Consider the following 12018-nt stretch of genomic DNA (forward strand, 5'->3'; position numbering starts at 1 on the left):
TCCGTGTACCCTTTTTATCCACTGGGCTGTACCTCTGTGGACAACCCACGGGTGATTATGCACCAACTTGATCTTAACGTAGCAAACACGGTTCAAAGACAGAGAGAAGAGGCAGATCAGCTTAAAGCCTCCATCATTCTCAATTGAGCTGCAGTAGAGTAGCAGTGTCGACTGGCTTTGCTGCCCTCAGAGCAGGGCTGCGAGCGGCTGACTCTTTGCTGTGGAGGGCTGTCCTGTGTCTGTGGAATGTTCAGCGGCATCTCCCTCTGCCCTGTACGAGCTGTGTGACAACCAGTGCCGTCTCCAGGCATTGCCACATGTCCTCCGAGGGACAAAATGTTCTCAGCTGAGAACCACTGCCTTTCGGATGCAGTGTGTCAGGCCACTTTTACAGTCATTTTAAAACTGGTGGCTGCAGCATGACAGTTTTCAAAGTGCGGGATGAACAGCATTAGAGGCCATGGAATCAGCTTTGTGGTTTACGACATTTAAATACAGGTAAATAAAAAGAGGTGAGAACAGAAAACACCGAAGTGCATCTCCTTTAGTTTCATATACTGCACGGACGCATCAGATGTGTACCAGTGTGTGTGCACGCGTGCATGTGTTCACAGTGGGTCCTGATGTGCAAAGCATTTCCTACTGTGTGCTGACGTTTTAGAAAAGTTCGAAAGACACTGACATTGGCATGAGAAATTAGGAAATTCAAGAAAAGGGGGAAAAGCCCAAACCACATTTTTAGCCTCCTGGAAACACTGCCCACTGCCCCCAAGCCTACCTGCCCCCAAGCACCCCGTAAAGTGTTCACGACGGCATGAACCCCCAACGCTGTGTCCTGTGTCCGCAGCCCTGGCACACCCCTATGAGCACCGGCTCCTTGAATCAGCAGCGCCATCTGAAGGGCTGGCAGAACGGAGGTTTGAGGGTGATGGTGTGGATCCATGGCATTTCCCATCACACAAGTTGATTTTGCCGGTGTCACACCCGATAAAAGCAACACTTCTCTTCCTTTTGGTTCCTTTCCCAGGCCTCGCCTTCCTGCCTTACCCCTCTGTGTCTACCCAGTCTCTCCCTGGCAGCTCTCAGCTCCAGGATCCTCGAGCCTGAGAGCCACCCAGACGCAGGCTACTCAGGGGTGTCTGAGGAAGTTCGGCACAGTTACCCTGACTTGTGTATCGAGGTGCCCATACTTTCCTATGGGGGGAAGAATGAGGAGGAAATGAACTTCAAGGGCAAGAAACTCCTTTTTCTTTCTCCCAATGACTATTATAAAATCTAACATGGCTCATGGAGTGTACATAATTTCTTCTTTGATTTTTGCTTTTATGTGTTCAATCACAGACCCACATCTTTAAAACATGTGCTTCAACAGTAGACTAAATACTGCCTAAACACCACAATTTAAGAATCCGAGTTCCATACTTTTATATCTAGCGACAAAGAGTTTTTGTTTTCAACTAGTAGTGTACAAGTTATGGATATAAAATGTATTAAGAATTGGAGCATTCTTATTCAAGGAAGGAAGTTAAAGAAGTCATCTGTTGAATCTTAGAGGTTATCCATTCCAATGTCATCAATTCACATAAAATACTGAGCACCGAGGAGCATTTCATGGCAAGAGGCTACTTTAGGGCTGGAAGGAAATGGAGAGGTTATCCGGGTCGAAATGCCCTGGGTAACAGCAATGCACAGCGAGGGGTCTAGCTTGTGAATTCAGAAGGTTGGGCTTTTGTTTGAGCTTCACCACCAGTTAGGAATGTGACTTTGGTGGAGTTGCTTAATTCCTGAAAAGGATAATTTCAATTCAATAGGGATGCTTCTTAAATACTGGCAACCAACATCTGCTTCTTTGTAACTTCTAGCCATTGCTCCTACTTGAACCCCCTGAAGTTAACAGGAGGCACTGAAGTTATAGGGCCAAATCTTTCATAAGGCAACATTTTGCAGCTTTGAATCCATCTGTTACTGCTCCCTAACTCTTTTCTACCAGTTGTACATCCTTGATTCCACCAGCCTCGAAGCCGAGCACACAGAAGACACTCAGCAATGTCTAATGAACGAAGGAGGGGGATGGGCCAACCACTCGTCGTCCCGATTCCATCCTCTGCTCTGCGTATGCTGCTTTGTTGTTCTCTCACCACGGAGTCCCCAGAACCAAACCACCTCCCATGTGCCCTGACCAGCGAAGAACGCAGAGGATCAGCGCCTTCCTTAATTCAGACGCCATACTGGTATTAATATAGTTGAAGACTATTTTGGCTTTTTGGGCACACACATCAAAGCAGTGAGTTTGCACGCAGCCAGAACCCTAAGTCTACACATGTACTTGAACAAAAAAATCACACGCCCCTCTGCGGAGCCTAGTCTTGCCTTCTGTGCTTGTGCAATTTTAAACAAGTACCTAAATTGTGATTTATTTTTATTAAGTTTCATCTTACTGGTTTTAGACTATCATTCTAGCTTTTCTAAGTCTTTTTAAATCTTAATTTTTGTCATCCAGTATTAATCATACCTCTAAGACTGGAGTTACTTCAAATGTACTGGTGAAAGAATCTAACAGGGTTACAGGAGCAAAGGTCTATCACTAGAAATTTCCTTTCAGGTTCACATCCGCTTATTAGATATTTCTGGATTAAAGACACTCAACTAGCCATAAATCACTTAAAAATATCACAGAATAGGCCATGTACATCCATTTTGCCCATATACATATATTATGAAAATATGGCAGAAACTTACTGAAACTCATATACAATGTAACAACCAATGCATTCCTTTCGTTTAACCATCTAATAATCCTGCTAAAGAAATAAAAAAACTGTGTTTATCAAGCAGGACATGTTCCCACCGGGGAAGGCACACTGGTTTCTACAGCCAGCCATTTCCCTTCCCGAGAGCTCACAAAGTGTCTATTTAATGAGCTGCTTCAGAACTTCCCAGAGATAAATGTCAGGTTCAAACACCTGCCCCCATTTTTCACAGGGTGTGACACGTGTCTGTCTCTGACGCAACACACCGCCATGTGGCGACTTGCCCAGTGACCTTAGATCTTCGCTGTAAATCTAAACCTTTTCCACTTCCATGGAATTTTATTCACCTGGACCAGGTACATGAGCTTTAGAACAGGTTAAATGCTCTCTTACTTTCATTCCTATTTTAGTCTTTGATTCTGGCTTAATCATGTTCATTCAGTTCTTCTTGTTAGACCATTTTCCTTGATGGAGAAAAAAGAAATTCAACTGTCTAGCAACAGTAGACCAATTCATTGGTGGATAAATAAAAAATGCTCAGTATCTGTTCCAAAAAATTTACCTATATAGAGTGTGGCAAACGTAGGTTTACAGTTATTCACATGGACAATAATACAATGACTAATAAATAATCTAAGAATAAACTCTGTTTTGTGTACTCACAACAGTAAACCTATTTTCGTCCTGCCTTGTATTTTCTTTGTTCTTGTTTTTAATGCTTTTTTTTTGCCCCTAACATTTATCTATAATTTCAGCTCCTTCTGAGTTTCAGCTTCCTGGACACCATTCTTATTAGTTGATATTATTCACTTAGTAATGTGTCCCTTCTATTTTTTATTTTTAAATCCTCCCCTGAGGATGTGTTTCATCGACTTTAAGGGAGGGGGAAGAGAGAGAGAGAAAGAGAGAGAGAGGCATTGATAGGTTGTCTCCTGTATGTTGTCCAACCGGGAATTGAACCTGCAACCCTCTGGTGTATGGACCGATGCTACAACCAAGTGAGCCACCGGCCAGGGCTCTCTATTTTTAAACATGTGAGTATCTACAATTTGATTTATTAACTACCCTGGTTTCACTTGATGCTGATTTGTGTCCCTCCTCATTAGAATCATGTGTTTAATTTGTTTATTCCATTTACCCAAAACACATTGGTTGAGCTTCATGTAAATGCCAAAATAAGAAGATTGTAAGGTTTTGAGAGCAGGGCTCTTATTTAATTAATTTTGGTATCTTCCTCGGAATTTCCCGTAATAGTGCCATTCACACAATAAGCAGTCAAATATTTACTGAAAGAATAAAATCTTATTCACAACTCTCACTGATAACTCCTGGGGCTAAAACTTTAAGTTCACTTGTTGTTGTAACACATAAGTCAGTATCGTAATTATTTCTCTCATACTCTGTTATGCTATTTTGTGAGTTCCAGTACCTCTTATCCACCTCTGCTTTCCTTTCTCTCTCAGCTGTTTTCCGTAATATCCAGTTTTAGCTTTATCTCACATTTTTCTCAGCTTCTCCCTCCTCACTCAGCTGGTGGACCCCCTGCCAAGCATATTCTTTCTAGTATCCTTGAGTTACGCTCCACCTGCAGTCCGCAGCCTGCCATGTGAGTATCACGTGCCAAGGTACAGAAAATTTGAAAACCTTCCTTTTATACTAGCTACGCAGCTAACTAGTCATTCCATGTTTTCCCTTTTCTTCCCCAGACAGACCTGACAGAAGAAACAATGAACATATCGTCTGGGCCTCTCGGTCCTTAAGTTTTCTATCATTAATCCCAAAATTATTAGATATAGTCCATGCTTCCTCTTGTGTCATCATTTATTTTTACACAGAAGTAGATAATAATCTATTGATTTAATATGCAAGAGCAGACTTTTAATCACGACTCAGACATACTATTCAGAAAGGTGTTACATGCCCTATTAGTCATGCTCTTTAACCCACAAGGTAGGAAAGTGGCCATTCCTGACTTCTCCTTTTCCCTGTCCCTAATCCATGTGTCCCCAGCCACGCCCACACTTTTTCAGCAATTACCGAATCTGGTTGATGGTACTTCCTTGATTTCTCATGAATTCATCACCCCATTACCATCTCTGTAGCAATAATCTTAGTTTAGGGCCTTATCACCTTTCACTTCTGTGAGTTCAACAATTTCCTAATTTGTTTTCCTGGTGCTAACTTTGTTTTTTTCAGTAAACCCTCCAGGGCACTATTTAAGTGTGTTTCCTGAGTTACAAATTTGATCGTGCTGTCACCTGTTTAAGTGTTGCACATGGCTTCCCACAAAGCGGGGAACGCACACTGATTTGCTCACAGAGCTCTCTGTGAGTGGGTGCCTGTGAGCCCCTGCAGCGTCACCTCACGGCACACCCTCATCATAGCTTCTGAGTAACTTCTCTGAGTAACACAAATGTGCCACACCGGCTCACGGCTCTGCCTTTAATGCTCCCCTCTTCACCGCCTTCTCTCGGCTTCCCTGCACCCTTTCAGTCCCATCTCAGACGTCCTCTCCTGTGCGAGCCTTCCCTGGGCCTTTCCTAACCGATACTCTGCAGTGTGCGATGTGCACTCACATTTTTGCCCCAAACTTTCAGGAAAAAAAAAAAAACCTTCCGTTTTAATTTTTTAATTCAATTATTTATTTATTTATTTATTTATATTTAGAAACCAAACCAATTATCGTATTCCAGGGTATTATTTTACGAACAAATATTATTATTGCTTTCTAGAGTTACCCTTTTAACACATAAGCATAAATAAAAGAGTTAAAAACACTTATATATGATACAGAATTAGTACTACCCACGTATAATGTGCATCCTCATTTCTCCCTTCAAAAATCTGGGCAAATAAGTGCGCATTATATGCGGCAAAATATGGTACTTGGTCCTTTCTCTGAATCACATATAGGGTTCTTTTTAAAGCCCTAACATTATACTGTAAGTCCTTATTCCTAAGACTGCACCTCCAGCAAGATATTGGACTTTCAAGGGTTGGAATTTGGGGTCTTTTTTGTATTTTGATCACTTAGCGTCTGGCGCAGAGTAGATAATCAGTAAGTATCAGTGCTACGGGAACTAATGCTGACGTGGCTCGAACCCTGGCCTTAAAGCAGCAGCAGCAGAGTGAGCTCTTCATCATTCATGCTTATGGAGGACAGAAACAGGTTAAAGAAATAGTGGACTACCTAGAAATTCTTTGTATCTGGCATTTTATAAGTACTTATGTGAACATTTAGCAGGCTTATTTTCCTAACAATTTTTGTTTAGGCTAACATTAAAATTACGCTGTGTGCCAGTACACCAGCTGTAAGGTGGATGCGGTGAGAAGTACACTGGATAACACGTCAGCTGAGCTACAGTTAAGAATTCATCACAAGCCCTGTCTGGGTATCTTAGCTGTTTACAGTGTTGTCTTGATACACCAAGGTTGCGGGTTTGATCTCTGGTCAGGGCACACACAAGAAGCAACCCATGAATACACATCTAAGTAAAACAAATCAGTGTTTGTGTGTGTCTCTCTCTCTCAAAAAAGAATTCATTGTGAATAGTCCATGCAATTCACACCTGGTTGTGCATCCCCCTGGAAGGGAAAAAAGGTGGGTGGGTCGTCCATGCTTCCTGTCTGAAACACTCTATGAATCCCAGAGGAGAGAGACAGCTGCCAGCAGCTGTGTCTTGGTCAGTTTCCAGGGCAAAGAGGCCCACAGGACAGAACGGACTAGAAGTCAAACAAAAGCAAAGGGGTTACGAGGGCCATGAGTCACACTTGTATTCTGAGAAGTGCCCCGGATGGATGGAACAACATCAGACTGTTTCCAACCCATTATTTACAACTAGTAAGAAGAAAAGTAGGCAGCAGAATGTTGGGGCAAACAATGACCAAAAGCAAAGGTCAGGCTACCTCTCTCCGTCAGATACGAAATGAGAGGGGCACACTGGGGGTTCTGTTCATGGGACAAATGAGGCTGATGCAAAGGGGCATCTCTGGACACCTGCTCTAGATCTGAGCAGTGTGCCACTTGCGGGTCCCAGTGTGCTGTGCAAGTACAGCACACCTCTGAAGACCTTCGGCTCGCCTTTCCCAGTCTTATACCATGCCGCTATCGATGCACCACAATGAAGCTCCACAAACTCAGGGCTGACCGACTGCGCAGCTAGGCAGAATCAAAGTCGTACTTTCTGGACGACGGCCCGTTACCCATCTGAGCCAAGGAAAAGCAGCAGCAGGACTTGGTTCTCACAACCAACAAATCCCTCAGAGTCTCCGGAACAGCCAATGTCTCTGCCCCAAGTCCAAGAGGCTTCCCTGTTAGGAAGAGGCCACCAGTTTTCTTCCCAACAGTGAGGATAAAACAGGTTCCTACCTGTCTGGGGAAAAGACAAACTCGGTAGCTGCAAGAGCGACAAAGAATTCGCACCGACAGGGTGTCGTGATGTGTGAAAATGACACTGAAAAGACGCACAGAGGTTGGAACCTGGCTTGACCACTTAAAAGCTAAATGAACTCTCTGAGTTCTGGCTTCTTTCTTAACGAAATGGGCTAATTCTTGCCTGGCCTTCGTCAAAGGTTATCCAGATGAAAGGAGAACGCAGGCGATTTCCAGAGAGCATGCGTCTGCACGTGTTAGAGAAACACTCCCCTGGCGCCTCTTTAAAGACCCTGTCAGATCCAGGGGACTCAAGTACCAGCAGGTTCTGCATTTCATGCCTCACTTTCCCCTTTTGCAAAAATCATTCTCCTAGTAGCCTCGGGGATGTAAATATTAGAACAGTGAGCCCTTTTTCTGATGAGTGTTTAAAAAGATTAGGGAGGATCGACCCTGTGGAGTTATGAATAATTAGAAGACTATTTCGAAATCCTTCCTAAAACTAGATCTCTATATGTCAGCCAATGACACCTGCACTGCAGGGACTGCAGGGTCCAAAATGGATCTTTCCTTCCTCCCCTGGTCCCAAGTGAGTAGCAAGCCTGCTCGTTCTCGGGAACCCGGTAGCAGTTGTGAACCTTTCCTTTCTCAGCACCGAGGGCAGGGAGGTGGGTGAAGGAGGGAAAGGCTGATTAAAATGACTATCCATTCAGAAGAATATTGAGTCTGGTGGAGGCCAAAGGGCAGGCAGAGGGAGTGAACTAAAGCTGAAGCACCGGGAAGGAAAGCAAGACACATAGGAGAGCAAGAGGCAGGAACGTAGTGGTTGTCTTGACAACTAGACCTCCTGGTGTTCCTGGTGACCTTACGCACAGGCAGATGGCCAGCTCTGCCCTGGGCCAAAGGCACCACTGCAGGAGAGGAGGGAGGTGAGGATCTGCTGCACTGGATGGGCTGGTCCTCAACATCTACAATTATTGCTGATCACAGATTTAGAGTATGCTCAGCCATGATTCGAAGTACAAGAATTAGGGATTGCACTTCAATAAGCAGGCATGGTCGAGTTCCAAAATATGCTGTGAAGATGGCTGGAGGACGCTGAAAAGACCAGCCGGGAAGGAGAGCAAAGGGTAAACATGAGAAGCAGATGTCAAAGTTAAGAAAGCAGGAGAAACACTGGGAGGGGCATGGGGAAGGACGAAAAGTGACTACCATGAATCGCTCTCCCAAAATATATTTGTTTCCAGTTTCCATTAGACATGCTGAATCTTAAAACCTTTCCAAACACAAGATTATCTATCCTGATACTAAAGATATAGAATGAGCAGCCACACTGTAGCGACTTTGAGGGTAACACTTGTGATTAGAAAACAAGGGGAGAGAGGAGATGGTGGAGGGGCTTGTCCTGGTGGAGGAAAAAGGGGGTCACATACTAAATCTGAAAAGGTCAGGGAGGCCTGCATGGTGGGCCATACAAATCCAGAGACCAAAGTAACCACACAGGGCCGTCCGAAGGAAACATTCCTACCTAGAAGTGGGTCACAGTGGGCAGTCATGTTCTAGGCCTGTGGCTTCCTTGATAAAGATCAATCTTTACCTTTGCAATTGTCTACAGTCTTTGTAAATCTAAGGTAACATACCTTTGATATGGTAGTTTTCTTCTCCAGGCCCCTCGAAGGCACCACCACTGGCATCAGAGCAGGAGACCACACTATTACTTTGTAGACCATGGATCATCTCCACGTGATCCAAGATTTAACACAGTTAAGTGTTATTAACTGTCCTGAAGTGTGTGTCTCTCCATTTTACCTTTCATCCAGTTCCACAGATCTCCCTGCTGTGCCTCTTCCACCCTCCCTAATCAATCTACCACCAATGGATTTCATGTAGCCCTCCTTACATCTCCTTGGATTCTAACATAGAAAATAAGCTGCAAAACTGCCCTTCTCCGGAGCATTTTCTCAATCTGTTTAGATTTTGCCTCCAGCAGTTGTTATCAGTTTGGCTCACAGAAACTCCTATGACTTTTTTTTATGCTGGATGTTCTTTCATTGACATCCTGAAGCTGCATTCACAAAGTAAACACACTGTGTTAAAATACATCATATACTTGTTGGGGGACAGCTGAATTCCCCCAAACCAAGTTAACAGGAAAAAGCCAAATGATCTCTGTCCACGGCAAGAAGCAACGGTCAATGCCCTTGATGATGTCACAGGCAGATCAGATTCCCACCATCAGTGCAATCCACGCTGACAACCTCTTCCTCAGGCAGATGTGAATCTAGGACTTTGGCATCCAAAAAGGCCTTGGGTACAGGCCAAACTAGTTTACAGAAAGCACTGACAAAATCTTTCGACTTCAGATGTCCAGCTGGTTTTATCAGTGTAGACGCTCTGGTTCCGTCTAGGTTCCTGAGGCAAAACTGTTCTCAGTGAACCAGCTCCAGCACGGAATCCTTGACTGATGGCAAGCACTCACAGGGATGACTTCTGAGAGCTCCCCCTGCTCAGAGATGCAAGTGTGTGTCGAAGACTGATCAGATGGCAGAGAAGGGTAAAGATGAAAAAACTGGCTCCTCTAAAAGCTAGTGGTACCAGGGAGAGGACAGGTAAGTAAGTAGTCTCTGAGTCCTGGAGCAAGACGCAAATAATTGTGATTACTATCACCCCTAAGACAAGGACCTAACATTGCAAACCATCCTCCTTCCAGTGTGAATGGTTATTATTTAACCTTCAGCGCCTCCTGGTGCCCAGAGGTAGAATTTCTGTCTTAACTCTCCCAAGCAGCAATAAATAGCCTGGTGGGCTTTCCATGATTTTAACAACACGAAGGGGTCTCTGTCTTGTGTGTAAGCGCACACATTCAGACAGGGGCTGGCTGAAAATATTCAAAATATATTTAAAGGTTACTTTTCATTTAAAAGTACAAAAATGCCCCACTCCCATCTTTAAAAATGTTTCAGTGCCAGGAATATTCTTTATCCTAAACCAGTCTAAATGATACCTATCTTATAAGGTCTAGCTTTCAACACGTACTTTCCTCTATAAAGCCCACCTAACATTCACCCCGTGCTGCATGGGACAAGCAGCACGTCACCTGACTTCATGTTGTTTGGTATTTCTGACTCCACAGGTTATTGCTCGCAAGAAGCTAAAAGGACCTTCCGGTAGGCAGAGTGCCATACTAGGTCTGAAAAGCTGGCACACGGCAAGCAAGTCCTTAATACATACATACAGGCACCAAATCTTATACCTTTCTAAGGTTGTCTGTGAAGACGCCACCGTGACGCAAACTAAATAAAGTGCGTTTCCTAGAAGGCAAAGGCACAGGGTTGGGAGTGCCTGGGCTAGGAAGTAGGTAGTTCCCTGGTTCTGAAGAAACCCAGAGTTTCTGCTCTGGGTATGACTGGGGAACGTCTTCAGTATATGTACAAGGTGGGATGGAACGCAGAGATGGACAATATGAAGGAAGAGAACATGGTTAAAGGATGCAGAAAAGACTTTCTGTCTCACAGGGTCTTTACTATTATCAGATCACAAAGCAAGCTCACTATAAAGACCTCTCCAAAGACCCGTTACAATGTAAACATATTGTATTCATTATGTCTACAATGTAAACATAATCTATTCTCCATCAGATGCATTACTGACATAGCAAATAAGAGTCCCCAAGGAAATGAAATATGGAGCTTGTAAAGCTGGACAAGGACTCACATTTATTGAGAGATACCATGTGCCAGGCATACACCAAGAGGCTTGCGTTTATTATGTCTTATCTTCCAACCAACTTCATGAGAGTAACTTGAGGCAGAGATAGGTTGACTTGTTATAAGTTACACAGAGGGTAGCCCTCAAAGCAGAATTCGAACTCACACCTGTGTGACTTTAAAGTCCATATTATTATTTCCCCATCTGGAAGGAAAGAGGTTAAGAAGGCACAACAGCCGGAGAGGCTTCCAGAGAGGGCAAGCTTTAATGGGGACTCCTAGTGGGAGGCCGTGCCGGAACCGGGCACGTGATCTCTGGGAAAGGAGCGTGTCACAAGAACGGGAGGCGGCCTGAAGGGCTGGAAGGAGAACCCTCTTTGCTCAGGCCCATGTGGCTCTGGAAATTGGAGCTGCCCCATTAAAGAGCTGTGGGGAAGAGATGTAAGGGATATTGTGTACATTTGAGTTTCTTGTCCCCCAGAACTGTCAGAAACCCCTGAGACTGTCATTAGTGATACGCAGAGGACTGATTCCATTGGAAGAGCATGTGCTGTTCATTCATTTGACAGATTTATTAAGTGCCTTCCACGTGCAGGGCTAGGTGCTGACCACAGAATGGTGAGTAAGACTTGGTCCCTGCCTTCAGGATGCGAACAGTCTGAAACATCCTCAACAACTGTCTTGGGCTCCTATTCGTAGTTAGAGACGGGCAAGAGACACCGGCAGCCTGACTTGGAATAACGGGCCTGCGGTTTAAATGCCTCGTGATACTCTGTTTTTTTGTTTTCTTACCGGTTATCATGATGACTAATTCTATACCTCGGAGGTATGAGAAGTTAAGAACATGAACTGCACACAGAAGTGCAAAAACATACATGCACAGGCACACAGCCAGTGAGCTGGCACCAGCGGCTACAACCCTAAAGATGTGTTCAAATAAACACTGTCACACACGACAGGGAAGGCACGATGTCTTCATCCTGAAATGGGTGCAGAACAAGTGACACCTAGGAAATAGGATAAGGAGGCCACTCACGTAGTAGGGGGACTGCTGGGACCATGCTGGCCCAGTCTGTACAAGCCAAGAAGTTCCCTTTGTCAAGGGCTAGTGAAGAGGCACGGGACAGGCAGCGCTCCTTTTAACCGAGGAAGCACAATATAACTGGAACAAACTGTCACTGCAAAAAAT

The 12018-nt window shown here is 44.4% G+C and overlaps 1 protein-coding gene across 4 annotated transcripts in view; it reads right to left on the reverse strand.

The window, feature by feature from the left end:
• Window positions 1–12018, reverse strand: part of SNX19 (sorting nexin 19) — a 37601-nt gene that overhangs the window by 6527 nt on the left and 19056 nt on the right. Inside the window, exon 9 of one of the 4 annotated variants that reach the window (XM_045192737.2) lies at window positions 5781–7123. The exons of 1 other annotated variant lie outside the window; for it this stretch is intronic. In XM_045192737.2, the coding sequence (XP_045048672.2) occupies window positions 6910–7123 (214 nt within the window). In that variant the 3' untranslated portion in view covers window positions 5781–6909. 2 more of the 4 variants (XM_045192740.2, XM_045192738.2) reach the window with 2 other exon arrangements.

This window comes from Desmodus rotundus, chromosome 7, assembly GCF_022682495.2.
Source record: "Desmodus rotundus isolate HL8 chromosome 7, HLdesRot8A.1, whole genome shotgun sequence".
NCBI classification, from domain to species: Eukaryota; Metazoa; Chordata; class Mammalia; order Chiroptera; family Phyllostomidae; genus Desmodus; species Desmodus rotundus.